The 27,826-nt window shown below is 40.2% G+C and overlaps 2 protein-coding genes across 8 annotated transcripts in view; both read right to left on the bottom strand.

Annotated features, from left to right (window-relative positions):
* Positions 1 to 783: 783 nt before the first annotated feature.
* Positions 784 to 16,766, bottom strand: LOC133273676 (actin, alpha skeletal muscle B-like). Of its 2 annotated transcripts, XM_061462050.1 has the most exons (9): positions 16,733 to 16,766; positions 14,590 to 14,751; positions 12,968 to 13,096; positions 9,645 to 9,755; positions 6,738 to 6,822; positions 5,290 to 5,451; positions 4,610 to 4,801; positions 3,093 to 3,274; positions 784 to 1,726 (listed from the first exon to the last, which is right to left on the bottom strand). In XM_061462050.1, the coding sequence occupies exons 2-9, from the start codon at positions 14,716 to 14,718 to the stop codon at positions 1,583 to 1,585; spliced, it is 1,134 nt and encodes a 377-aa protein (XP_061318034.1). In that variant the 5' UTR covers positions 14,719 to 14,751; positions 16,733 to 16,766; the 3' UTR covers positions 784 to 1,582. The 2 variants fall into 2 exon arrangements, with proteins under 2 accessions (XP_061318034.1, XP_061318035.1); XM_061462051.1 differs by lacking the exon at positions 4,610 to 4,801.
* A 1,601-nt stretch (positions 16,767 to 18,367) lies between these two features.
* The window catches only part of LOC133273691 (golgin subfamily B member 1-like), a 45,004-nt gene continuing 35,545 nt past the window's right edge, over positions 18,368 to 27,826 (bottom strand). For 5 of the 6 annotated variants that reach the window (XM_061462076.1, XM_061462080.1, XM_061462077.1 and 2 more), the window contains exons 22-29: positions 27,597 to 27,748; positions 25,957 to 26,116; positions 24,310 to 24,462; positions 22,639 to 22,806; positions 21,322 to 21,419; positions 20,840 to 20,974; positions 19,888 to 20,002; positions 18,368 to 19,075 (exon numbers count right to left, since the gene is read on the bottom strand). In XM_061462076.1, the coding sequence (XP_061318060.1) occupies positions 18,917 to 19,075; positions 19,888 to 20,002; positions 20,840 to 20,974; positions 21,322 to 21,419; positions 22,639 to 22,806; positions 24,310 to 24,462; positions 25,957 to 26,116; positions 27,597 to 27,748 (1,140 nt within the window). In that variant the 3' untranslated portion in view covers positions 18,368 to 18,916. Of the gene's footprint in view, positions 19,076 to 19,887; positions 20,003 to 20,839; positions 20,975 to 21,321; positions 21,420 to 22,638; positions 22,807 to 24,309; positions 24,463 to 25,540; positions 25,697 to 25,956; positions 26,117 to 27,596; positions 27,749 to 27,826 lie in introns of those variants that run through there. The other variant, XR_009744915.1, reaches the window with a different exon arrangement.

Below are 27,826 nucleotides of genomic sequence, written 5' to 3'. Positions count from 1 at the left end.
ACGTAAGGTGATTTATTAGCAGCTTAAGCAGCGAGCAAGCATACAGGCTGAGACCAAGATAATAAACTTGCAGTAGAATTCATTCTGAGGCTGAGAAATTTGCAGTGATTTACATTTGCTTGAGAAGCCGTGGATACCGGTGGTTTGGACTGACTGCTGTTCAACAGGGGGAATGAAGGCAAGATCCATTTCTTTTTAATTATACGGTAGTGCTGGCCACAACAGACCTTGGAAAAACCCTTCCCTTACAGGTCTTTTCTTTTACCATGAAGAAATCATTTGGATAAGGAAATGAGATCACCCTGAGCTGGAACTCGCAGTAGTAAGAAGATTCTTTAAAACATCTCCCTAGATGCATTGTCAGAAGTCCATAAACCCAACTCTTATCTTTTCCCCATCTTTGAAAGAGGATATTGTGTTTACTGGCAGCATCCTGACAGGTTTCATTTAAATCAGGAAATGCACATCAAGCCTGACATCACCTCATTGCAAAGCCAACAGCATCCAGAATCATAAGGAACACAAGTGCCTGGTATGAGAAAGAGAAAAATCTTCAGAGCTGACTCTCATTTCCATACAGAGCATTATGAAAATTTATCATCCAGGAAGATTATTTCTTATAATAGACACCGAGGAACAATTCTGTTCTCATTTTGGAATTGTTTAGCTGGAAAACTCGGAGGCAGTGAAACCTTTCCCATAATAAAATTAAAACATAACCTCCTAATTATTATTTTAATAGTTAAACTAGTCACTATGAAATTAATGTAAGCCACAGCAGCCTTCCACGGACAGCTACGCTTTTATTGATCCATTAAACCCAGGGTGTTTCAATAACACATTCCAAAGGTTATTATTTACTCTGTAATCATTAGCTTAGCTCAGCATAGCACATCTACAGCACAAGTAAATGAAACATCAGTTGACTGCTTAGGAAGAGGGATGAAGAAAGCAATAATACATCCAATAAATCACTTGTTACATGTATATTCAGAAGTACTGAAGCTTGTTGAAGCTCCTTACTGGTGGGGAGTGGTGGTCACAGGGAGACAAAAGTCTCCAGCCTAACAACTGCAGGATACCAGGGAGACATCCATACTGTCACCCATGTGCACACTGGTACCCACATAAATCCACTGTGTCCTTGGTAAGATAAACCCCCTTAGAGGAATCCAAACAGCATTAACTGCATATAAACAGCCCTCTCCAGTACATACATCCTGCATTATGCTTGAGTTTGATGAATCACTTAAGGACATACTTCAGACTTACCACTGATAGCAGAGACTAACACACAGCAGCAGCGTGTGTCACCTCCTGGATGGCAGCAAAACAGTGGCAAATGTGGGGGAAAGGGAGGTCTATACAAATGTACAGGATAACTGCTGTTACTGATCTTGGAAAACACCCACCACGGAAGTGTTAGTCTCACTTTAGCATCAAATATCAGAAATAATTTGGTAATTCATATGACACCCATACAGTGTGGTTCTTTACCATGTGGAAGAAAGCCAACCCACCCTCAGAGGTGATGTGTAGAGAAACAGCACTACTTATCACTGACAGTACATGATGGAAGGCCTCAAAAGCACTTGCGGTGGACAATAGAGGGACCAGCTTCCTCATATTCTTCTTTGCTGATCCACATTTGCTGAAAAGTGGACAGGGATGCCAGTATTGAACCCCCAATCCACACAGAGTATTTCCGTTCGGGTGGTGCAATCATCTACAAGAGAAGTGCAATCTGTTGTAAACAGTGACAAGCAGGTAACACAGTAAACGTCCCTCTGGGTGAAATAAGTAGGTTAGAGTCTTTTCCTCAGGGAAGCACAACTCAATGGAGCACAACAGGGAAGTAAACCACCTAAGAGGCAGAAAGGCTGCCATATTTTGTCTTCCACCTCAAACTGAGAAAGCCACTATAACATTACTATGAGCAGACAAATAGAGCAGCACATGAGATCTCTGCAGATAGCCCATAAAACAGCTACCAAAACTTATAAACATATATGAAAGCTTTGAAACATTAACCTAATTTGACTGCAATTAAAGACCACTGGAACAACACAAGAGAATGGCCTGAGCATTTCTTTTGTTTTTTTAAGGATAAAGGAATTCTTCAATGTAAAGGAAAAAAAAACCCCACAAAACACTGAGACATGGCATTGTGCATCCAGCTGAGCACTGCTTATAGAGCTAAAAGACCCCCTGCTAATCTGATTCTCCCCTGAGCCACTGAACTTCTAAACCACACTGGATGCATCCCTGCTCCTGCATCCTATTTCCATTCCTGCCACTCCCTGCCATGCTCATTCAACATGCTGGCTGCTGCCTGTTAAAAAAGGGTCTCTTTCCCTGCCCATGTCAGGGGTTATAACTGGGTGATCTTAAGGTCCTTTCTAACCCAAACCGTTCTGTGATTCTATGACTCTCTTTCACTATACAGCATCTTGAGTCCAAGCTGAGAAGGTCCTTTCAAGCAGCTAACAAAGTGCAGACTTTGCATGCTGCTTGGATTTTGGATTCATTCTTCTCCCTTTATCACTAATGACTTTCACTGATCACTAAGCCTCAAAGCTTATAATATTCCCAATATCTTCTTGCATTGCTCATGCCTCCTTTAGTGTCTACAGCTCCATCTTCTGTAGGTTCATCCCTACCTCTCTTACTGTTCTGTGGAGTCTTTCAAGTAGCCCTTTACTCCCTCATAGCTCTATTTCACTAGGAATCGCATGGGACTCTAAAGGTTGGACTTGATGATCTTAAAGGTCTTTTCCGAACTATTTGATTCTATGATTCTATGACTCTTTCTCCTCTTTAGGAAAGAACAGTTCTGTGTTGTTTCACATTGTCTCAAAGTGACTGCATCAACTCCCATGGCTTTATTCCAGTACCTCTCAAATCCCTCTTTGAATTCTACTTTGGCTGATAGGAAGAAAAGAGGCATTAAGTAAGCAGGTTGCCTGAGGCTCTCTTAACATCAGGACTTGGGATGCAAGACCTGGACATTCTCTTAAGGACATTTTGATTTGTTTTTAAGACCTAACTTTTCACCAAAGGCTTGGGTTTTAAGTGCAGGTGTTCGAAATTACCTTAATCTTCATGGTGCTTGGAGCCAAAGCTGTAACCTCTTTCTGCATCCGATCACCAATCCCAGGATACATCGTGGTTCCTCCAGAGAGGACATTATTAGCATAGAGATCCTTACGGATGTCGATGTCACACTTCATAATACTGCTGTAAGTGGCTTCATGGATACCTGCAGATTCCATCCCTGAGTGGAAAGAAGTTTTAACACGTTATTTCTCTTCGTCCCCTTGCTTCTCACTGTTAAAATGAGAGGAAGGCTCCCTAGTCCAAGCTGTCTCCCTTTAGAAAGCTCCAGTTACACGATGCTTAGGAGAGGAAGGACAAAGACAAGACATCCTCCTCACCTTTGTAATCTCAGCATAGTAATTATCCAAGCAAAATACACTTGAGGGGAAGGAAGATCCTTGTTCTGATTTCATACTGGCTTTGCTACTTCCTCAAGTAAAAAAAATGATTTAACATTTAAGAAAACATTTAAAATAAGGCATTACTGCAATAGTTTGCCATTTTTATAATGATTTCTGATGCTGTTAGCTGGCAACAGAAGCCCACTTGGCGTCTCAGTGAGCTACCTTGCTTTTGACGTGTAGTTGAATTTGAATGCCAGTACAGCAAAGCTAACTTCTGGTACTACTTTCTCCTAAAGAAAGGAACAGACCAGATACAGTCCTGGGAAAACAGTTGGAAGAATCAGACCTTTTAACTAGGTTCACACACACATTTTGGCCAGATCTGTGATCCAGGAAATCCTGATTTCCATCGCTGCGTTTCTGATTGTGACCATTGTTGAAGCCTAACTCATCTCTGATACACTTCTCACAGCCAAATCCCTCCATCTGCTACAGAGAATTTCTCCTGCTGATGCTCAAATACAGAACTTGGAGCTATATTAACGCTTGAATAGTTTCCTTTCTACACACAAACGTAGCTTCACCATTCAGTGTGATGGAAATCATGCCAAACTGCCTGCAGCCATTTCGCACAGTCCTTGTGAGAGGAATTTAAGTGGGAAGTGGGAAATTTGTGAGGGCAGCATGAGTTCCTACAGAACTCCCATGAGTTCCCACGTAAGGTGTCAGTCATCCACTGGAGAGAACGGGAATTTTAACACTAAAGATAAAACTACTGGAGAATGATGTATGATCTGATTTTCTGTAATTCAATTACAGATTAATATAACACTAAATGGAAGCAGTACCTCGATTAAAACCCCCATAACGGCACTGTGCAGTTATGTACCAGCCAGTCTAGATAAAAAGCATGATCTGACAGTGCTCTAAAACATCATCTTAGAAACTCCACTGCATTTATAAGAGACTGAAACAATCCAATTCAGGTATTTCTAAGCAGCAGTGTCCATAGCTTCCAAAGAACTGATTAAGTCAACAGAAGCTGCATGTTTCTAAGGACATCTCAGAATAAACACCTCGATTCCTCCAGCTGAAGGTTGTCTGTACTTCCTAAGACATCCTTCTTTTCATTCTCTGCCAAGTCCCTAGAAAGAGCAGTCCTGTCCCACCTATGAAGGATGGCTGGAAGAGAGTTTCCGGGCACCGGAACCGTTCATTCCCAATGGTGATGACTTGTCCATCAGGAAGCTCATAGCTCTTCTCAAGAGAGGAGGAGGAAGCTGCAGTCGCCATTTCATTCTCAAAATCCAGTGCCACATAACAGAGCTTCTCCTTGACATCTCTCGCAATCTCCCGTTCCGCTGCAGACAGGGAACAAGGTTTTAATCAGCCTACAGTGTGATAGATAGGATACAGATTTACTCATGCACATTTCCCTGAGTTCATGATGGTCACACAGTTAATTGGATTCTCACCTCTCTGTTGTCTCAACAACATCTCTTTCCCTTTGCACCACTCATCAGCGAAAAAAAGAGATGTATTGTGCTACAGAACGCTGTAAAGATTAATATTTACGTGTTTATGTCGCAAAACCTTGAGGTTTATCCATTACCAGCTACTCACTTTGTTCCTTTGTTTGTGGAAGAGATCTGATCAGACACAACAACCGATTATATTTGTCAGTGACACAGGATTTCCTAATGAGGTGGCATCCTCATCCTTGATGCTCAACACCCATGCTGAAAGCCAAAGTCATTTTGAAGCATCTTGCCTCGCACACGCTTCCTTCATACGAAGACAACTAATAGAACAAACATAAGCAAAGGGCATCCAAAGCATAGCTCATTACCAGTGGTGACAAAGGAGTAGCCTCTCTCAGTGAGAATCTTCATGAGATAGTCAGTGAGGTCTCTGCCTGCAAGATCGAGCCTCATGATGGCGTGAGGCAAGGCATAGCCCTCATAGATAGGCACGTTGTGTGTGACGCCATCCCCAGAATCCAGAACTATTCCTAGGAAGTGAAAGTAAAGGAGAAGCTGGTTATTTTCCACGGATACAGGGTCTCCACATAGAATCATAGAACCACGGAATGCTTTGGGTTGGAAGAGACTTTAAGCTCATCCAGTTCCAACCCCCCTGCCATGGGCAGGGACATACTCCATATTGTCAACTGAAACATGCAACGACGAAGATGCTCGCATGATGATTGTTTCTGTCATTTCTATAACTAAAGAGCTGCTTGCAAGAGACAAAGTCATTAGCACAAAGTAAGCAGCTTGGGGAAAAAAAGACATGTAACGTTCAGCAAATTGATTGTGTTGTTCCTGCTGAACAGACACCAGCAATAATGATCCTCCATGTATGCAGAGGCTTTCATTTCAGACCGCCCTCAGCGCTTTACAGACATGAAATAATGTACAAACTGTAAATAAAAACCTCTCTATAAGGCTAAAAATTGGAATCTGCCATTAAAATAAACCACCCCATTAGGGAAAATGCACCAATGGTTTATCTGTGCACAGCCCATGTTATTCTTGGCTAGGAAATGAAGTCCATGTTTTCCACTCACAATGAATAAGGCATTTCTGATCCCAAACATGCATACAAATAGTCAAATTTTATGCAGAAAGCCAGTATTTATGACACTCACAACTCCTGTCATATACAAAATCATATTGTGGCATCAGGCTACAAAGACAGATGGTAGTTTAATTGTTTTCAAAGTATATGAAGACTCAAGGGTTGCTAAGAATTTATTGTCTTAATGCTTGATCAGACTCTAAATGGCAATAAGAAAACACCTCCATGCTAATTCAAATGGTCGCTTAACAGCAGACATCATTATGTGATAGAAATTCAACATTTAAATAAAGTATTTTCATCTGGCTACTGAAGGGTTGTTTTTTCTTTCCTGTTGGGAATGCAGCTTAACAATGGAGGCAGGTCTAAAGAAAGAAGGAACCACGGGATTGGAACCATCTAGTTACGATACAGCCTCATCTCCATGCTGTGCAATTAAGGGCAGCATCAAACCAGACCATCCTTCATCTGTTCATACAGTTGAGCTGTAGCCAGTTGAGCTTTTGAAGCAGAAATCCATAAATCTATACCCTTACCTGTCACAAAGTTGAAAACAACAAAGAAGCACTTGCACAGCATGGTGGGAAGCATTCAGTCTCCACAGGGCTATCAGTGCTTCTTAAAACACAGCTGGTGCATCATAATCAACATATATCCACAAGATATACATCCACAGGAGAAGGACAGGAGGAAAATACAACTCCCAGAACGACTCACCAGTTGTTCTTCCAGATGCATACAGAGACAGCACTGCCTGAATTGCTACGTACATGGCTGGCACATTGAACGTCTCAAACATGATCTGGAAGGAAGAATATTAAAACCTTTAGGATGTGCACTTAAGAGTATCTGAAGAGACAGTAAATCTATTCTTTTTTGAATGAATACTGCCAGTTACTACTCCACAGCACACTATGTTTCCTTTAGGATTTCATTAGAAGAACTGACGATGACACTTTGGGATAACCCTGATGGCAGGACTGCAACAATGCAGCAACCTAAGGTTGATATATAATTTATACACACATATTAAGAAACACGTGGAAGACCCAGCTGAAGGAGTCATGAGGAATAATCCTTCTGTTCCCATCTCAAGGAAGAATTTGCCATTCTGACACAGCTTTGGTTCTGTCTCAGAAATTCCTCAGCTGGAGCATCCACAGATTCCTCTGGCAAACAAACCACAGAATGGTTTGGGTTAGAAAGGACCTTAAGATCATCCAGTTCCACCCCCCTGTCATGGGCAGGGACACCTTCCACTAGAGCAGCTTGCTCCAAGCCCGTGTCCAGCCTGGCCTTGAACATTGCCAGGGATGGGGCAGCCACAGCTTCTCTGGGCACCCTCTGCCAGCGCCTCAGCACCCTCACAGGGAAGAGCTTCTGCCTAAGAGCTCATCTCAGTCTCCCCTCTGGCAGGTTGAAGCCATTATCCCTTGTCCTATCACTACAATACAATCTAGCAACACACTATACTTACTACTAGCAGGATTCTCCTGGTGTAGAACCTAACTTGGCATAGTTTGAACCCATTACATCTCATTCTGCCCCCTCGGCAAACACAACAGTTTCTTTTCTCTATACGGTGTCCTTGGGCATATTCTCTTGTCTCATCCCCCACCTCCTGTACTCTAACAAGCTTCAGTTCTTTCCATCTCCTGTGTCAGATAAACTGCAATTTTATCTGAGCAGATGGAATAACATTTGTTTCCAGTTGGAATTCCACTGGGGCTTTGCTAAAGGAACCCCTTAAGGGCACACACTGAACTAACACACTCTGGACAACGCCAGGCACTGTATCCTTTCTTAAACCAATGCCACCTACCCAGGGCAGGGCTACCCCATCACTAGTGGTGCTGCTGTGAGTACAGAATCATTTAGGTTAGCAGGGACCCTTAAGGCCAAGTCCAACTATAAACCTAACACTGCCAAGTCCACCACTAATCCATACCCATAAGCACCACGTCTGCACATCTTTTAATATCTCCAGGAATGGTGACTCCACCATCACCATTGTACCTATCAGAGCCACTGACATCAGGGGGTTAAAACTCTGGATTTCATAATCTAATCCCTTTGCCAAGGAAATCTACTTTTAATGAAAAGTATGCTTTCAATTAAACAATACACAAATTACTGGTATTTCATAGCTAATGTAATTAATTTAATGCAATCAAGAATAAACAATAAGCCTTTAAACAATCTTGAAAACAGGATTTATCATCGCAGTATAATGACAGAAAAATAGTCATAGACACGGCTACTGTATGAACCACACTTTCTGCTTGCTATAAACTAGGCTTTTCTTATGGTCTATTGTTTATTATCTCCCAATTGTATTATCTCCCAGTGCTGTCAAGCTCACTACTTAACCAGTTTATTTACACTGTTGCTAAATTGATGCATAATCTTCCTAAGATATATATGCCAAAAGCTGGCACAAAGGGAAGTGCAGAGCCACATCTGATTTTCCCAGGTGATTTTATACCTATATCTGCATTTAAATCACATTTACTTCTAGTTACTCCTGAATTTATAATGTGGATATTTGGCCAGAAGGCTGCTTGAAAATACAGAAATTTCAGAGGTTGACTTCTGGTTCTGATCCAGGTTTGCTAAATGAGACTGAATATGCCACAGACAGAAATGTTTTGCAAAGCATCATTTAAGCTTGAATGCTTCAGACAACTCATTTTCCCAAGCCAGCACAAACATTCCAGGTTTTGATTGCTTTCCCCCTGAACCTGAAAGGGTGCTCCAGTGGGGAGCTTCACAAAGTCATCTGCATGATGGACTCCAAACCTCTTTATTCAAATCTTCCCCCAAAAAGCACATTTCTGATACAATAACTAGCATCCTGTGTGATGCAGAAGTGTTGATAAAGTGACAGTCTTCAGGGTAGAAAGCAGGAGCTGGGACAGAATGAGCTGAGGAGTTGAGCTACTAAAGGTTGAGCACTCCTGGTGGCCTGAGGTAGGCACATGAAAGGCGTCATTGATCCAAACCTCACAGAGAAGTGTGATTCAGCTGGTGCACAACCTGTGTTACAGCACTTGCAAACCTCACTTTTAAATACACCGATGACTCATCACTCCTTCAAAACAAATTACATGACTCCTGGGTTATCTCACACTGAAACTCGGCATCAGAAGCCACCTTTGCCTCCAGCTTCCCCACTTCCAGAACTGAACACACGCAGTCTGGTGAACAAAAAGAATTACTTCAAGTTTTAAGAGGTAAGTTGCTTATATATCACTGCCACACATAAGTACAAACCATTTTAGGGCCATCTGGAAATCTGATATTGTGTGAGCAGCAAACTCTTGTTTCTCATCATGGCTTAAGTCTGTGTTCTAACCCCCACTAACCATAAGGGATTATCTCCCATAAGAAGCTGAACACTCAGGACTATTTCTATCTTTATGTGCTGCCATGCAACAATGGTCTGTGGCACCGCATGTTGTGAATGCCCCATCCCTGGCAGTGTTTAAGAAGGCACTGGACAGGGCCTTGAGCAACCTGGTCTAGTGGAAGGTGTCCCTGCCCATGGTAGGGGGTTGGAACTGGATGATCTTAAGACCCTTTCCAACCCAAACCATTCTGGGATCCTCTGATTCAGATGATTACCTGAGTCATTTTTTCACGGTTGGCCTTTGGATTCAAAGGGGCCTCAGTCAGCAGGATGGGGTGTTCCTCTGGTGCAACCCGGAGTTCATTGTAGAAAGAATGATGCCAAATCTACAATGGAAAATCACTTTAGAAAAGTTCTGACAATCATTTCTTACATCCACAGAAACTACCCAGAAAGCTTTTCAAATAGAGGCTGAGTAATTACTGTTTGTTTTTTTTTACAGACATATTAAAATAGTTAGCATATTAAGAGTGAATCTGCCAAATGCAACTGGTTTAGAACCAAGCCCACTTGGTTTCTATAGTATGTAACAGAATATAGCCTACACAATGGAGCCCTTCCAGTTAGAGTCCCTAAACAGAGCACACCTCATCCCCTCGAAGCAGGAGCAGTGGTTAGTTCCCACCCGCACTGCTCTGATACAGAAGCTGAGCTGGCCTCTGAACTGTTAGACCTGGAAAGGCTTCTCCACTTCAAGCTGCTCGGAGACTGATGCAGCTGCAAGCTGTTACCAAAATGGTCTTTAGAAATCTAATTCTTTCCAAAGCAAAAGGCCCCTTATGCCACAGATATTTCATCCAGTAAAACCTGAATCAAGCTCTCACTTACTATAGAGTAGCTGAATCTCTTAGTCACAGTCTGTAAAGTACTATAGTATGCTTTTCATTTTAGAAGGCACTACCTGTATCAAATGATGCTGGCCCTCATTGTCTGAGGACCATGGTTGTGAGGAACTGAAGGGACTTTTTTCTTGATGCCAGCTCAGAGTGTTTAGTAACAGGATGAAATATTTCTTATCTACTCATTTAATTCTTTCTTAACCCTTATTTCTTTTTTTCCCTCTTTTTAGCTCAGCTTTGCCTGACCCAATAAGCTTATTTCTGAGCAAAAACCATCACCATCCGGATAGTTTACGGATACATTTATTAGATTAATGTCCTAGAAACAAGCATTATTATGCTTCAAAATGAACTTGAGTGGAAAAAAGATCTCTAAATTTGAAGAACCTATAAAACCAACAGCTGTCCAGGGCTGGAATTACTTATTAAGAAAATCATCAGCCCTCTGCTGCAGCTGTGAGGAACAACCTGGACTCATAAAGCAGGGCCCTGCCTAAACCTCAGGCAGTTTGCAGGCTCCTCCTCAAAACCAGGCACAATTAGGCACTGTACAGCCCATTAGATTTGACCTAATAACCATCACATTAATGGATAATGATATTCCATAAGGAACAAAAACAGTTAGGTGTTGGATTTTATAAGTCATGAGAATTAAATGCAAGCAGCAAGCACAACAGCAAAGAGAAATCACTGAGGAAGAATTATTCCAACATTTATATTAAACATTTACATAGTCACCAGAGCCATAAAATGCTCCATCCCAACGTTTTCCCTCCCATACGTTGTCAGCTCAGCTGCTGTGAACAAATGAACAGTGATGTACAATGCCCTGTATTATTATCCAGTGGAAAACAGAGCAGTCCCAATTTGAATATTGTGAATTGAAGCACAGAAGAATGCTTCATTTCATCGCCTGCATGGTCTCCTCCTCCATTCACACGGACGTCTGCATGTCCCGCAGCATCCTCGCTCTGGATTTCTCTCTCTCTCACACACACACTCATCCTAATCCTTTGGTGACCCCCCTTTTTGTAACACAGGATGGTTGGCCACTGCATTATTATGCTTTTGTCCCATTTTTGGCACGTTACCCAGTAGTTCTCTTGTTCCTACATCATTCTGCTTTTAGTAGGGACCCGCTTTCATAAGCAGTTCCTTCATCCATTTAAGTGACAAAGAGAATTCACACTACAAAACCCTACATAGTATCTGACCACTATCTGAATTACAGCACTGCCTGAAGCCTCCACCCCATTACACCCTAAACCCAATCAACCTAGCCACGAGTCTGCACTACAGGAAAGCACATGCCACCTTTTTTACCATCTCCAATTCCTTTTCATAACTAGGTTTTAGTCTGCTCTAGCATCCAGCATTACCCAGGGACAGAACACATACACGTATGTGTTATCTACAGGGCAATTTCCAGCTACAGAGACCAGTTACTAAGGGAAGAACATACAAGAGTGACCTCCAATTTATGGTTTTAGGGTGTTTTTTTCCCGCAGGGAAATATAATTTCTTCCTAAATGCAGACAGCAGAAAAACTATCAGGAAGAACAACATAACTGGATGTATGAGGTAGACTTCAGGAACGAGCAAGGTGTTCTCTCAGCAAGCAGAGCAATAATGAAATCCAAATACTGTGCTTCCATCTAGAGGAGTACATGGGCAATTTATTTCCAAATATGAAGTGAGGAACTCCCATTGCTCCTGTATGGACTTTGGTCTGTTCATCTGGAACACTCTGCGCTTACCTGTTTGGGTTCATGGATATGACACAATAATTGACTTTATATATATGTATTATAATTGTATACACCACATCAAGTGTGAATACAGAACACCACCAGCCCATATCTTCCTTTCAGTGGCATTTTCTATAGGGAAAACATTACTGGAAGCATTTGCTTGTGGAGTTTCCTTCCTATATCATTTCACCTGGAGACAAGTGACTGAACTGCAATCCTGTCTCTAAGGAAGAGGTACAGGATTTCTACATACAGATTCAGATGCTTCCTGATGAGACCAGGATACAAGGGATACCAGGGATACTCAGCAGAGTGAGTGCCCTTCAGACCCCTGCTCTCCAGCTTCTCCCATGAGCACACCTCATTGTCTGGTCAGGGACATCCTTAAGTGAGCGTTTCACTATGAGGTCTTTGCTCTGGCTGCCAACCCGTCTTTCCCTCTTTAACTGACAGTGAGAATGTCACACACAATACAAGATGTGGGCATCACCCATCATGTTTTCATGTAGACAAGCACTGGGGAGAGAAAATCACCCCTTCACTTCCCAGGTTTTGTTCCCAGCATCAGTAATGTATCTTGAATATTTCTCTGATTCACCTCTGTTGAATCACAACCTGGTTTTGTTTTACTTTCACTACTTTCTAACGTTGTCAAATGTTCTGCCTCAGTAAGTACTTTAAGACTCCAAAGAGTATGTATAAAGCACAAAATACTTTTATAACATACTGTCAACTCTGATGAGCAATAAGCATTTACTCTAAATGAAAAGTAACCCAAGAAGTACCAAGACCTCATCAACTCCTGTACTAGCATACTGTATCCCTTTACCTATGCTGTGATGGAAAGTCTTCAAGGATTTTCCCTTTGGTTTGCAAGAAGGTTAATAGCAAATGGTTTGTCTTAGATAAGATGATGCCTCCATCATTACATTAAAAATTAACACCCACCTTTTCCATGTCATCCCAGTTAGTGATGATTCCATGCTCGATGGGATATTTCAGTGTCAGGATCCCTCTCTTACTTTGTGCTTCATCCCCTACATAGCTGTCTTTTTGACCCATTCCAACCATAACACCCTGCAAAGTATAACATCCTTTTAGTATAACATCCTATTAGTGCAGTACCTCACACACATTAGAGACAGAACATCATTTTAGATTACAACTTCATGTGAAACACTGTACCTGCTGCTGCTGTTCCAGCACGTACCCCCAAAACATGCAAGGAACTAAAATGTGAACTGATCAGTAACCACCTATTCTGTACTAACTCCCTCTATAAACCCAGCAGGAAGAGCAAGGCAGCTTCAAAACCCAAAGAAGGCACCCCACACTTGGTGCAACTAATGCCCATGCAGGTGCACGGCAGCCAGCACCACACTCATGGTTCTCCACAAGTGATGGGCTCTTTGTCATTGTGCAAAGGAATAAAGAGAAGGAATTGTAGGGGGAAAAGAGATAATCTCCCTAGATTTCCTTTATATATTAGGTTGCACTTTCTGCTTAAGGCAGTTCCATTATTTACCTTTAAACAGTGAGATCCCCCCTTGCTGGAAGTTAAATAGCTTTGAAAAATATGTTTTGGGGAAAAAGCTTTAATTTCTATAAAAGCAAGACAGATTTTCTAAAAGAAAACTCACTAAATAATAGTTTTACAATGTTTATCATGTTTGCATTAGGAAGCCTATTGTGATTGCCCCAAATAATATAAATACATATGAGGTAATTTATTATATATCAGTTAGCAAACAAAGAATTAATTTTTACTATTTATCCATGATTACAGCTGCTGAGCAGCTTCACTGTGCACAGTTACATGCCAAAAGACAATGAACAAAGGGAGGTTAAATAATGGATGTTTTCAACAACTGATATTCAACTGCAGTGATTCATACAGGTGTTCAAAATGCACTTCAAAATGCTTAGTATTTTACACCTGTCAAACCAGGCTCTTTTAGCTCAGCAAAAGTCCACCTAGAACTTCAGGGAAGGGTTTCTGTAGCCCAGAAAATTAAAATCTGACTCAGATATGAATAAAATGAACACAAATTTGCATTTTCTATTCATAAAGGATCTATTACAAAAACAGCTAAGCAGAAAGAAGGTCAAGAAAAGCCACATTTATCCTTTCTAGTCTCGTTCGAGTTATTCAAGTGATGTGCTAGAGACCTTTTTTAGAAGTTCATTGGGCCATACTTTTACTTACTAAAGTAAGGAAAGGAACTTAACACTATTCTGCTTATCTTTTTCCTTTGTATTGATACAGCAAGTATTAATTTATCTAACAAGTTGGGCTTTTTTTCCCTATACGACACCTTCATACCATTAAGACACTCGTGTTCCTCTTTAGCCAACACCTTATGGCTGAAGAACCCCTTTTCCAAAGGATAAAGTAATTCAACCTCACAGTGATAAATATGTGCAGCTCAATCCTCCAGTTCTTAACATGCTAAACTCCTACAAGGGCCGATGGGAATAAGTCTGATGCTTTCTCACTGCCACATTTAAAGTCCCAAAAAACCCTCAAACCAACCCAAACCAACCCCCCAAACTTTCATTTTGATACTGACCTGATGTCGAGGCCTTCCAACGATGGATGGAAATACAGCTCTGGGGGCATCATCTCCTGCAAACCCAGCTTTGCAAAGCCCAGAACCATTGTCACATACAAGTGCAGTAGTTTCATCATCATCGCACATAGCGTCTCACAATTTTGGCTGCAAGACAGTGATTTGGAGGGATGGGAGGGAAGCAAACGGAAGGGAATCGGACAGAAGCAACTCTCTATAATTTAGACAGCAAACTGCTGTAAAAGGAATAGTCTGGGAAAAGAATAAGCCTAAACAGCAAAGGCTACACTAAAGCCCTAATCTTGCAAAGCATGTTATGTGTCCACACAAAGTTCAGCTTCAACAGACAAATTAATCATGACATTCAGGTTTTGTTTCCAAAAGGGAAAGCTCTCCTTTAGCCTCAAGGGGTCCTGTGATACTCTTTTAATTGGCCTCACGACCATGGGATAAGTTCAGCTAGAGGATACACATTCACCTCTATTTGGACTTAAGCATCTCTTCCAAGCCTGAATTATCCTCTGGAAATGTCATTTGTTAAAAATCAATTGATGATATGGACCTACCAGTTCTAATGTTAGCAGTTAGATGGTAAACATTTATTACTTCCGAGACCACAGTGGCATATTTCAATTTGCCTTTTTCTTTGAGGGTCATCATCAGTCTTAAGCAACCAACTAAAAATAACCCCTACTGAAAGTTTCAGGGAATCATTTGCTGTGTGTTTTTAAATGGCACCTACTCTGTGATGTGAAGTGCTCACTACAGGACCTATTCCATATTTGTAAGTGGTAAATACCTTATCAAAGTGGTTATTCTAGGAAAGAGGACAAGAGGCAGCCCAGGAACAACTCAACTTCAGCAGCTGGCCAACACATTAGACGAAGTCCCGAACTCATTGGAATTCATGGCAAAACTCCCACTGAGGGAGGGCCTGAATCTCGCCAAGACTTCTGCTTCAAATTCCTTGTTTATTTTAAGGACTGTATCATTGCCTCTTTAGGCAGTTGAGTAGAAGGAAGCTTTTTGATCTTCCTTCTCTGGCAACTTTACTTGGTAAGGAAACGTACTTCAGAAAGGAATGACAAACACTACTTGTCCAACAAAGTTCTTGTCTTTAACAATGCAAAAAAATGTATGAAGCATCATTCTTGCTGTTAATGCAAAAAGGTGTTTGTCTTCTGATGGCATTATAGTTTCACCTAAGCCCTGTGTGCACTGGCATGCCAGGAGTGGTGGCGGAGCAGCCACCAACATTAGGGTCTGCCCTGCAACCAAATTAATGCTTCCTGGTGTTCAGTCCTTTCCTATATGCTTTACAAAGCAAGACTGTGACTGATTCCAACACCTACAGGTGAAACGGAAGTGTAACTTGAAAACATGACATTATTTTAAAGAAGAAAATAATTCTAATTCTTGTTGATGTACATGTGACTGGAAGATTTTCACATAAGGAAGCACAGCAATTTCATCACTTTAATTTGTTAACAGCTTTAATATAGGACTGTTTAACCACTAATTCTAGCAACCAGTATTTTTGAGCATTGATTCCCATTGCCATGAATTGTTATTTTGTTCTAAAACCCACAGGAAAAGGCTTTTAAAAGTGCAATAAACCAACCATTTACCAGCAGTACCCAGCATTTCAGACCTGCACAGAGGCTCTGATTCCATCAGTGTAAACCAGAAGGAAAATCAGTTCTTAACTATATCAGACATTACGTCAGATGTGATATTAGAATTTAAGAGTAGAGAATTTTAAAGCAGAGCAGGGCTACAAGGCTCTGAGAGTTTAGCGCTGCTCCTTGGTTGGATAGGAGCAAGATGTTTAATCCTCTATGGTGAGAAATAGTATTCCCAGGATAACAGCAAACACACTGAAATGTTCTTCCAGGTCTCAAAGAGACCACACTCTACCAATCCTTCCAGCTCTAAGGAATGTCTGTACGTTTCCCTACAACCATGTTGTCAAATCCAAATTACCTTACCCCAGAAGACACTTTGGAATTCCTTCAAAGCTTGAGGCAAACAGCATCCAAGTCCAGGAAGAAATGTGTACATCCTGAAAAGATCCCAGACTAAGTGAAGTAAGTATTAAAATCCTAAGCTGTAAGATGAGAAAACTCTCAGGGCAATACTTACCCAGGAAATGGTGATGATCTGTAAAAGCTCCTCATAAATGAATGATCTCACCTTTCATCACATTTATATTAGCTTCTGGAATGGAGTTCACAGAATATCTACATGTGTCAAGCCATTTTTGGACACTTTTATCCTCAGCTTGTGCTTATCACAGTGACAGCACAAAGGCCTGGATAAATTAGGGCAGAATTTCTAACATCTCTGGATCCTTTCCCACTCCCCCTAACTTGCTCTGCCTCATGACAGAGGGTTGTTTTCTCCCCTGAAGACAAAAATCCCTCACAGTGGATGAGTAAGACAAGAAGGATCTGTAGGTCCACTGTTCTCACTGGGAAACATTCTGCTTTGATATAACACAATTAGCTAAGAATAGCTCACTATCATTCTGTTAACACTCATCTTCAAGCTGGAAAGGGAGAAGTCTTCACATGTACAGTACTCTTATGTTTCAACCGTACCTGGTGCTTGTTTGTGCAGCACGAAGACTGAAATAGCTGACTTATCTCAGGACTTGGGTGACACTATGGCTGAAAACAGGGACTGAATCAGCAATCAGCCATTCAAAAGAGAGCAGCCATTACCACTCTACAATAAAAAGGACATCAGTTATATTGGAATAGATTGGACTTATATAGAAATTCAGAACTTTGCTAGACTAATATTAAAGAACCATCAAAAAAATAAGATTCACAGGATTTACCTGCAGTATTAACTATGCCTGGCAGTATCTCCTATGACACCTGACAAAAACAAGGATGCAGGACATTAGATAGAATATGGCAAATGTTAACTCTGCAAACACAGATCCCTCTTTCTTACCTGCCATGCGACTGCTCAGACCTCACACACAAGACTCCTTGGACCTTAAGCAGATAATTCACTTCACTAGCATTACTAATGTGCCCATTAGTAAAACTGATGGAATCCTTCCACTTCCATACTCATTAGGTTTTTCTTTTCCCACAAGGTTTTCAGGATTTTAGTCTACCAAACTGGAAACCAAACGGCTACTATTCTTTCGTGAGTCTACTCCCTTAGACTCAGGTGGTTTTGATTTTATCTCCATTTTATACAGATGAGAGCAGAAGCACCAGAAAACAATACTCCAAGGGTTAAAAAGCAACCTTCCAGCTTCCAGCAGCCACAGTCTTCACAAATCAGTTATTTTTTGAATGAGATAAATAGTTGTGTGGTTTCAGGGAAAACTGTAACAAAACATGAATGTATTAATATGCAACACATAACACTATTAGCTGTCTACAGCAACTGAATGTAAATCCTGCTTCTTAGAGCCTCTTGGTTGAAAACAAACCCTTTATTCATTTGTACCTTGAAGCCCAAACATGTAAAATATGTCAGGCTGAATTTCACATGTTGAGCAGCTGAGTAATTCTGCCCCAAAGACGGGCAGTAACTAAACCCACCAAGACAAGTTTGAGTGAATTTAAACAAAGAAAAAAATCACAAGAAAAAATAGGGAAATTGAACCTTTAACCAACAGCAAAGGAATATAAGAAGTTGAAGACATTTCTTCATGTCATTTCAATTCTGGATCTTTAATCATTGGCTTACTTCCTTACCACACACATATCTGCACACCTTGCCACAGCCATTACAAACTGTACAGCCACAGAACAACCTTCATCATTCTTTTATTTTCAGCCAGAAAATAAAACCCCAAACCAAACAACACCCAAACAAAAAATTTAAATCAAAAATCCAGTAGTTCTTCCTTTATTGCACTCTATAAAACTCCTTGTTATAATCAAGAAGCCAGTGAACAGTAATAGCTGAATATTCCTTTAAAATTTATAGTTTAACTCTTAAAATAAAATTTATATAGAAAAGATATCATTTACAACCCATTCAGTAGTAATCAATCATTATGTACTCACAAACAATATTAAATAACTTGTATGCAGCAGTTTCTTTATAGGGCAGAGGGAAATCTTTTCTCCTTAGCAAATATAATATTCCACTGGTAAAGAGTGATTCAAGTCAACTTTGGAGCAACTGTGATATACACACATTTCTGTTTAGAAGCTCAAGATTCATGTAGTGTAACAAGAATATATACAACTGTGTCCAGTGCATAGCGTAACAGCAGCATGTGAAAAGTCTATAATCTTGAATTGGCACGCCATTACCTACAGGGAAGTAAGTTACCCAAGAAAACGCAGTGTATTCAGAGAACACCTGTGAGGCACAGTAAAACAAGAAGATGTAGTGTAACCAGGTACGTGAGGAATAAATAGCGGGATTTTGCTCTTGAGGTCAGCAGCTTAGAACAGTAAAGACTTCGCCCTTGAAGCCATCTTCGGATGGAAAGGGCTCCTCCTTTCATCTGGTTAGGAAACGAAAAGCATCCAGTAAGTATTCATGAATACAAATGAAAGGAAGCTCCACTGCAACTTGGATTTCTGAGCCACTCTAAACCTTTTGCCTCTGGTGCAGCAATGGGCACCACAGCACAGGCTGTAAGCAGAAATGATTTAAAGGCCAAAGAAAACAGCATTAATAAAAGGGGAGAGGAACGGATAGAATGTATTTGTGTATTATGTAATTACATAAACACACTAGGGATGAAAATGCATAATTATATGCATACACATTTTATTTAATGGCCACACGTACAATATAAATATGGTTACTCATGCTTTAATTTGGACAGATGTAATATATTCTATGGCATGGATTACAGCTGCCTCTATTTGATTCACCATCCACAACTCAAACAGAAAGAAATTTAAGACATTTTTAGAGTAAGATGTAGTTTCAGTAGTAGTTTACGACTCAGAATGGGTGCCTCTATGGCCCATCCATCCCCATGATACTAACAGGATAAAAGAGCACTTCACATCTTTTCAGAGACAAGGCAGATTAGGCAAGCAGCTGCTTCATGCCTGTGTTTATGTGTAGAGGACAAGCCAAAAACAGTGACTTCCAATCACTCAGAAGGGAAATCTGCACTCCCAAGAATGAATGAGATTAGAAACAAAGGTATAGTGGAGGGAACACAATAAAAACAAAGGGGTAGCATGAGGCAGATCATAAGGTGTGCTGTCTTCAATCTAGCCTGCAAATACCAGCATACAATATGCACACCTCTGTTAAGTAGCTTATAATGCAGGGGTTTAAAAGCTTTCATTCACTTACCTTTCGCACAACAACATGTTCACTGGGATTGATGATTAAGGCTTCCCTTTCCTCCTCTGCTTCCATCTGAACGGTGTATTCACTAGGTACAGACCTGTAACTGCTCACTTCAAATCTGAAAATAAAGGGAGACAGTGGAGTACTGAATTACCTCCTCTGTTAAAGTACTGAATTCACATCAGAAACATTGTTTTGCATACATACATTAATAGGGGAAGGTCCTCACAAAAAGCAGGAAGACTTAGTTTATGTTGCCAGGTCTTTTTCAGTCTCTATTTACAATCTACTTTCAAGGTGGTTTACTTATTCAAAAGAGCCCCCATCACCACTAGCTGATTGAACGGTGATTTTCAGATGATGGCAGCAATGGACATTTTACGTAGCCAGGTGGATAATGGTACTTCAACTCTAAACTGTGGTTGTGCTAAAGCTGTTATACTTGAGGCTTTTTTTCTAACTTGGAAGAAAATAAATACCCCTGACTACTGAGTCCAACAGCAGAGGCCACAGAGTTAAACCTAGCTTTTTAACACAGTCTCCACTGCTTCATGTAGCACGGACTCACAAACAGGCTCTATTAGTTGTCTGTTCTATTTGTTCTGTTACTTGCTCAGAAATCTAACACCTACAGGAAAACCTACCACTAATCTCACTAAAAACAAAAGGCAAAAAATCTGACCCTTCTTTTTCCAGTTCTGTAGCAGGCTTTGCATTTACTCCAGACATAGTGTAAATGAAAACCTCACCATGCATTCATCCAAGGGGAAGAAGCAGAGGTGAAAGATGGCTTTGGCTCTCTGAACATGCAAGTTATTTCATACCCACATAAGGCTTTAATGCAGCAATCTAACTGTCACACGCTCAAAAGTGTAAGAAAAGAAGTAATTACATTTTACAGACACTCTTCTTTCGGAAGGAAAAACCCCATGTTTTATAACCAGGAGTATTTTACCTGTTACTTCGCTCCTCAGAGAGCCCAAGGGCTTCTTCTGCAGCTTCTCTCCTCCTCTTCTCTTCTGACAGTGTTTCTGTCAGCTGCGTGAGTGCCTGCTGCACTGAATCATATTGTTGCTCAGTCTCTGCAAGCCTGTGACAAAATGAAACGTGAGATCAGCATCTGATGTACTTAAAGAATTACTTTCTTGTTCTTTTTTTTATTAAGGAATGCTCTTTTTTTTGCGATAAAGACTTAATTGTCTTTAAATTAGATATTGAAATAGTCACCAATAAGTGTGTATCTTTACACCACCAAACCACAAATACCAGCAGATTGTAACAATTCACAAGGACAACTATGATTCATTTAATCCACTGTAAATCCACTTCTATCCCTTCTCCCCCAAAATGTCTTAGAGGGATAGAAAAGCATTACTTCTGCACTCACAACACAGCTGTCAGGAAAACAATATTGCTAATACATGTCTCAGTCCTGACCTTTTTCTGAGTTCATTTAGCTCCATATTGTCTACTTCAACAATAACTGCAGATCTTTCCTGTGGCGCTCCAGGGGGAACTTCTGCTCTAGTTTCATCCTAGGAAATATTAAAGGGGAAAAAAAAAAGCCAGTCACCATTTTTCTAGCTGCTAAGAATCTTTGTTTCAATTAAAGAAGCCATAAGCATCATAAAGCTGTGGAACAAACCCCTCTTTGTGCCATTTAATCTTTTCATTTCTGGAGCTGCAATCTTCCAAACCTGTTTTCTAACTGAAAGCTGATGAAGAATAATGCCTGTGTGTGCTGCAGGACTTGAAGGATACATGTATGCTGCATAACAAAGCAAGCTCTGAAGTGAAAGAAATGCATCTACGCATCCAGTTAATAATATAGCATTGACTGCAGTTTTGTAAGTAATGAAGCTATTCATTTCCAGATTTTCCTCTGATCATCTCCAGATGATCAGAGGCTCCTCTGCTCTGAAGACAGGCTGAGAGAGCTGGGCTTGTTCATCCTGGAGAAAAGGTGGCTCTGGGGAGACCCTTAGAGCAGCTTCCAGTGCCTAAAGGGGCCAACAAGAAAGGCAGAGAGGGGCTTTTTACAAGGGCATGTACTGACAGGACACAACAGAGAATGGCTTTAAGCTGAAAGAAGGTAAATCTAGATTAGACATTAGGAAGAAATTCTTCCCTGTGAGGGTGGTGAGGCAGTGGCACAGGTTTTCCCAGAGAAGCTGTGGCTGCCCCATCCCTGGCAGTGTTCAAGGCCAGGTTGGATGGGGCTTGGAGCAACCTGCTCTAGTGGAAGGTGTCCCTGCCAGTGGCAGGGGGTTGGAACTGGATGAGCTTTAAGGTCCCTTTCAACCCAAACCACTCTGTGATCTGTTTTTTTTTTGACAGCTGTTCTTCAGGTTTATTTCTCTTTATGGAAGAGTAAAGGTTGTTTTATATATGTATCTATATCGTATTTTAGGGTATTATATTGATTGCTACTGAATAACCAAGGCAGTAGACCAATTAAAAAAAGATGGTACTTCCAAACAAAATGAAACAAAAGCCATGTATAAAGAGCTTCCTTAAATGAAAACTCAAATAAAACCAGCTTTACAACAATAAAGACATGTATCTCCAGCACATCATGGTCTTTACAGTCCCTTCCAACCCAAACCATTCCATGATTCTATGATTACGGACTAGCAAAAGTGCTGAATCAGTACAACAGAAAGTATTTACTTCATTTTTTAGCATGAAAACAAGAAAAGCATAAGCATAGGAGGAAAAAGAACCAACTAAAACCACTTCCATATATTTGGTTACCTGAACAGTGCCTTGGAAAGACGTCACTTGCATTGTCTGATACTCCCTCTCCAGTCTTAAGTAACGATTCTGCAAGTCAGTGTAACGAAGCTGGTTATCTCTTAGAGTCTGTGAAAGAGTCTTCAGCTGGGCAGACAAGACAGCATTCTCTTCTGTTGACTGCACAACCTGAAAGAAATGAACATTTAAATAAATAAAATTTAGCAATGATTTCCTCCTGGAAATTACAACAGATTTGAGACCTGCTGTTGGACACAACTGTGTACTAGTTGCAAAACTGCATTGACTTCCAGTATCTGAAGGGGGCATACAAGGATGCTGGAGAGGGACTCTTCATCGGGAACTGTAGTGATAAGAGAAGTGGTAATGGGTTCAACTGAACCAGGGCAATTTCAGGCTAGATATAAGGAAAATGTTCCTTACTGTGAGGGTGGTGAGGCACTGGAACAGATTGCCCAAAAAAGTGGTAAATGCTCCATCCCTGGCAGTGGTTCAAGGCCAGGCTGAACAGAGCCTTGGGTGACATGGTCTAGCGTGAGGTGTCCCTGCCCATGGCAGGGGGGTTGGAACTGGATGATCTTAAGATCCTTTCCAACCCTAACTATTCTGTCATTCTATGATTCTATGACTTTTCAGTAAGATTTACCTCATTACTTTATGGACAGTGGAAATAATAAAACCTGAGTATTGATTTTCCCTGTCACCAATATGCCCAAAACAAGAACTCAGGATTTTAAACCCTTCCTCCATGTATTTGCTACACTACCACCACCTGGCAAAATACAGCATATGTAGTTGCTACTTCAGGATAACACATAAAGCCAAATAAGGCTGTTCACCAGGCAGTCCAGGAATGCTCAGCAGTGAGTTTTCATCCGTTTTCAAAAACCAGACCATAATACGGGTCACATTACCCAAACACTCATCCTCCCTTGTAGGAGGCTTAGATTTCTACACCTGTTTCCAAGTTTGGTTAAAATGGTTATTAGGTTTATAAAACATTTGGGTGAAGGAGTGAAAACAATGACAGACAAAAGGTAACATAAACCTGCTTTGCTTGAAATACCAGGGAAATATCAGGCAAAGAGAGAAACATTAAGGGAACTTCCAAGAACATTTACAAACTTTTGCAAACAAAACTGAACACAAAATCATTATGTGCACACGGACACACACACACTCTGACTGTCTTAACAGCTGCAAAAGTACTCATCAAGAATTTCATAGAATCATAGAATAGTTAGGGTTGGAAAAGACCTTAAGATCATCAAGTTCCAAACCCCCTGCCATGTAATTTCTAAGGAAGCATACCTGAAGTATGGAATATTTGGTCTGAGATAGCTAAAATCTTGTTCTAGCAAACACAGACATCTGCTTCTTTCTATAATGAAAAATCCTTTACTCTGAGTCGAAGCTCATCAGCACCCCATCCACGTCTTCAGAATGCAGATTCAAATAAACCTCTCTCAGCCAAAGAACAAGTCAGGAAAACCTGACAGAAACATAATACTGACATTTAGTTTGCAATTTCTCGTTTGAGCAAACGTTTTGGAGAATGTAAGTTTTAAAGCAAAACCACACAAGACACCACCAATTTAGCGATGTTTCTATATTGATACCAGCTAAAATTCATACGAGGTATTCAGGATGACAACTGTTGTTCTAAGTTACCTTTGAATTCATCTGCTGGAAACAAAGATCCTTCTGGTGTATCTCCTGGAGGCAGCGCTGCAGGTCATTCTGGAGCTGATTCTTTTCAGCTAAGATACGTTTGGTTTCCTCCGGCGTATCTGCACTTCCAGCAAGGGAGACAGTTTCTAAAACCTTAAAAAGCATCAGCACATTCAGGGGAAATGGTACAGGAGTTCTCTAAAGAATATAAAACTCCACCACTAAATATACAGACTACATAATAATTTCCTATTCACAAGATCATTTCCTTCTCACAAGTTAATACCACATTTGCAAGAGACTTTATACATATTAACCCCCCCCTCACATTCTACTTTATATATATTAAAAAAACCCTTAGTTTTCAACCTAAATACTTCAATTTAGAGAAGAAAAAAAATTAAATTACTTTGAAAAGGCAACCCAATTTAATTTTTAAATTTGCAAACTGTGCGAAGCACACAAAAAAGGGGGTGTGTGTAACAGCAAGAGACAGATGAATACAAAACACCTTTCAAACTAATAATATGTGGTATTCATGACTCATAGAAGAACAGCTATTTTGTAAATATGAATTTAAAGCTGAAAGTCCTTTTTGAAAAGAAAAATAACCCACCCAACTTTATCACTGATTCACAGCTTTGGACTTAATCTCTAGCAGTTCAATTTATTGATACTACTCTCCAATAATGGAGGGATGTGTGCAATCTCTAATGCTTTACAAGATCTGTTTTCCTATGCAATCATGAAACAGACTTCTATCACCTAGGATGTTCCATAACCCAACATTACCGTTCAATAGCTTTTATTAGAATCATAGAATAGTTAGGGCTAGAAAGGCCCTAAAAATAATCCAGTTCCAATCCCCCTGCCATGGGCAGGGACACCTCAACACTAAACCATGTTACTCAAGGCTCTGTCCAACCTGGCCTTGAACACCGCCAGGGATGGATCATTCACAACTTCATTATTTTAATCACAGAAAATGAACAGCATGTGAGATACAAACTCGACCAACTAAAATGTTTTTAATAAAATAAAAAGGAATATGGTTTACTTCCTTCACTTATGTGTCTCTATTTATCAGCACTCAGTCTGTTGCTGAACCGTTTTGTGGGCTTTTTCCCCAACTTCTTCCTATTATATTCTGGATTCAAGTCATCTGAGATAGTAACTTACAATGTTACTTAAGTAATCTACTACCAATTCAGCAACAAGCAAATAAAATTACCTTAAAATGTAACCACAGCAAAGTTAACTCCTTTCCGACTATGAAACCATTACTGGTTTATGACCTTCACATTTTGCTTCACAATCATCCCATTTCTTTATGAAGGTGCTTTCCATTTTTTTAATCATTAAAATACACCACATCAGTGATTTCCCTCTCTTATTTTACCAATGCATGAGAAACTCATTATTTTTCTTTGTTTAAAAGAAGCTGACCAATGTATCAGACTCCATTAAAAAGTGCTTTTAATAATTGCAACTCATTTGCTTGGAATAGTTCCAATTTACTGATTTCAGCCCAGACAACACTGACGTACATTCCATACTTCACTATCATTCTGGGAAGCAAGCTGCAAACTTAATACAATAAATTGATGGAAGTAGATTTGTGCCTCCTGCTACATTTCATTTGTTTACCTGGACTGGATAATTGCTGCCAGCAGAGACTGATTTCTTCACAATCATGTCTTGTTGGAGCTTCTGTAGTTGTGCAATCTGTTGGTCCTTCTCAGCAACTGTGATTTGACATTGATTTCGCAGAGCCTGAGACTCTGAGAGGAGAAGGTTTTTTTCCATTCTGAACATAAAATATTAGGCAAAATATTAGATGTTAAATGATGATATACATACAAAATTCAAGGAAAATGATAAAGCTGTACTTACTGTTATTTCTGAAATAAATAATGGTATTTTCAAACAGTTATATGCAAATATGGAGCAATATATGAACATTCTCAATACATACTTCAATTTAAAGAGATCTGCTGAAAAAAAAGGTCAGAAAATATAGGCTGGAAAGTGATAACATCACATTTTCTTTGTTGGCTTGGAGACAAGAGAAGTTCATAGGCTGCAATAGGCTCAAGTTCATAGGCTGTTAATGCAACATAGAGAAGTTCATAGGCTGTTAATGCAATAAATACTTGTTAGTTAAAGAATAAGGCTGTTCAACAGAGCAGCTCTAGGTCACAGTTCTGCAGGGTGCTGCTCAAAGCAGCCAGTCACCCTTATTGCAGGCACACAAGTTTGAAAAGGAATACCCCTCGACTCAGAACACTGAAACAAACAAGCATACCACATCTCCAGAATCTGCTGTCATACACAGGCAATGTCTCAAAGGGCATAAAAGCAATTTAAATCCTTTTGTATTCAATTTAAGACAAGTTTGGGGAAAAAAAAAAAAAGGAAAAAGACTATTAATGCTGTTCACTGGTTAAGTCCACATGTTTAGAATGAGGATTGAATATTTCATGCTAACTTGCTCACATTTGTGAAGGTAAATCTGGGGCTTGCCTTTTGATCTACAACCCCACCCTTAAAAAGTTCCAGCATAAACCAGGTATTATCTACACAGACTTTAATTAGAGATCTAGAAATTTCACCATGGATAGTAAAATGCAGTAAGGCACTAGCAGGCTGTCCACTGGCCTCAAAGTATCTTCACTGAACTGATCACAGCATGTTAAAAGCTTGAACAAGAACAAGACTCTAAACCTCCACTGAGTGCCACTTAAAAATGCCTACTGCCTTCTCTGAAGCAGCCCTTATGAGTCATTCACAGAATTAAGCCCGAGGTGTCACATTATTTGTCACAGATGATGCAAGAACAGTGCTGAATCTACAAAATTAATGCTCAAATGTGAAATTACTTTCATTTTCAGTATGTTGTTGGGACACATATGCAACACCTCAGACATCTTTTAAAATTGAGACATTTAGGGGATCAATTGTTACTTTGAGAAGAGAATATGATACCAAGCACCGAAATAAGATTCATAAACTATAGTTCCATGTCACCAACATAAGAAAAACCATACAGTTAAGACTGTTTGAAACTTGATATAAACCAGAGGACCATTACATAAAGATGCAAGGATAACCACCGACAGACAACCCTGTAGAAATCGAATTTGGAGATTTCACACATTACAGAAATATTTTTATCCTACTTCCTGCTGAACTATACATAATTTGGGGTTTGTACCAGTTTTATGTCAGGTTCTGAAGTCACTGAAGAATTCTAAACAAGAGCCACTTATACTATTTAACGTCTATACCTTAATCCAGCAAGTTCATTCTGGTATGATGCAATCTCTCGCTCAGTTTCTGCTTGGAAGGCTTTTGTCTGATGCAACGCCTTCTCCAAATCATCAACTTTGGTCTTCAGTTTTGATATTTCAACAGCTGCAAGGCTGGCTCCTTCTTTAGCCTATGTTTAATGAACATGATTAGTGAACTGGAACAAAAACTGTCTGGTTGAAGTTTTAGTAGTGCTAGAATTCCAATT

Source organism: Pezoporus flaviventris, unplaced genomic scaffold, assembly GCF_033815535.1.
Source record: "Pezoporus flaviventris isolate CSIRO_AGI_PZ_B2104156 unplaced genomic scaffold, CSIRO_AGI_Pfla_v1 ptg000035l, whole genome shotgun sequence".
NCBI classification, from domain to species: Eukaryota; Metazoa; Chordata; class Aves; order Psittaciformes; family Psittacidae; genus Pezoporus; species Pezoporus flaviventris.
This window is presented reverse-complemented; position numbering and strand designations above follow the sequence as displayed.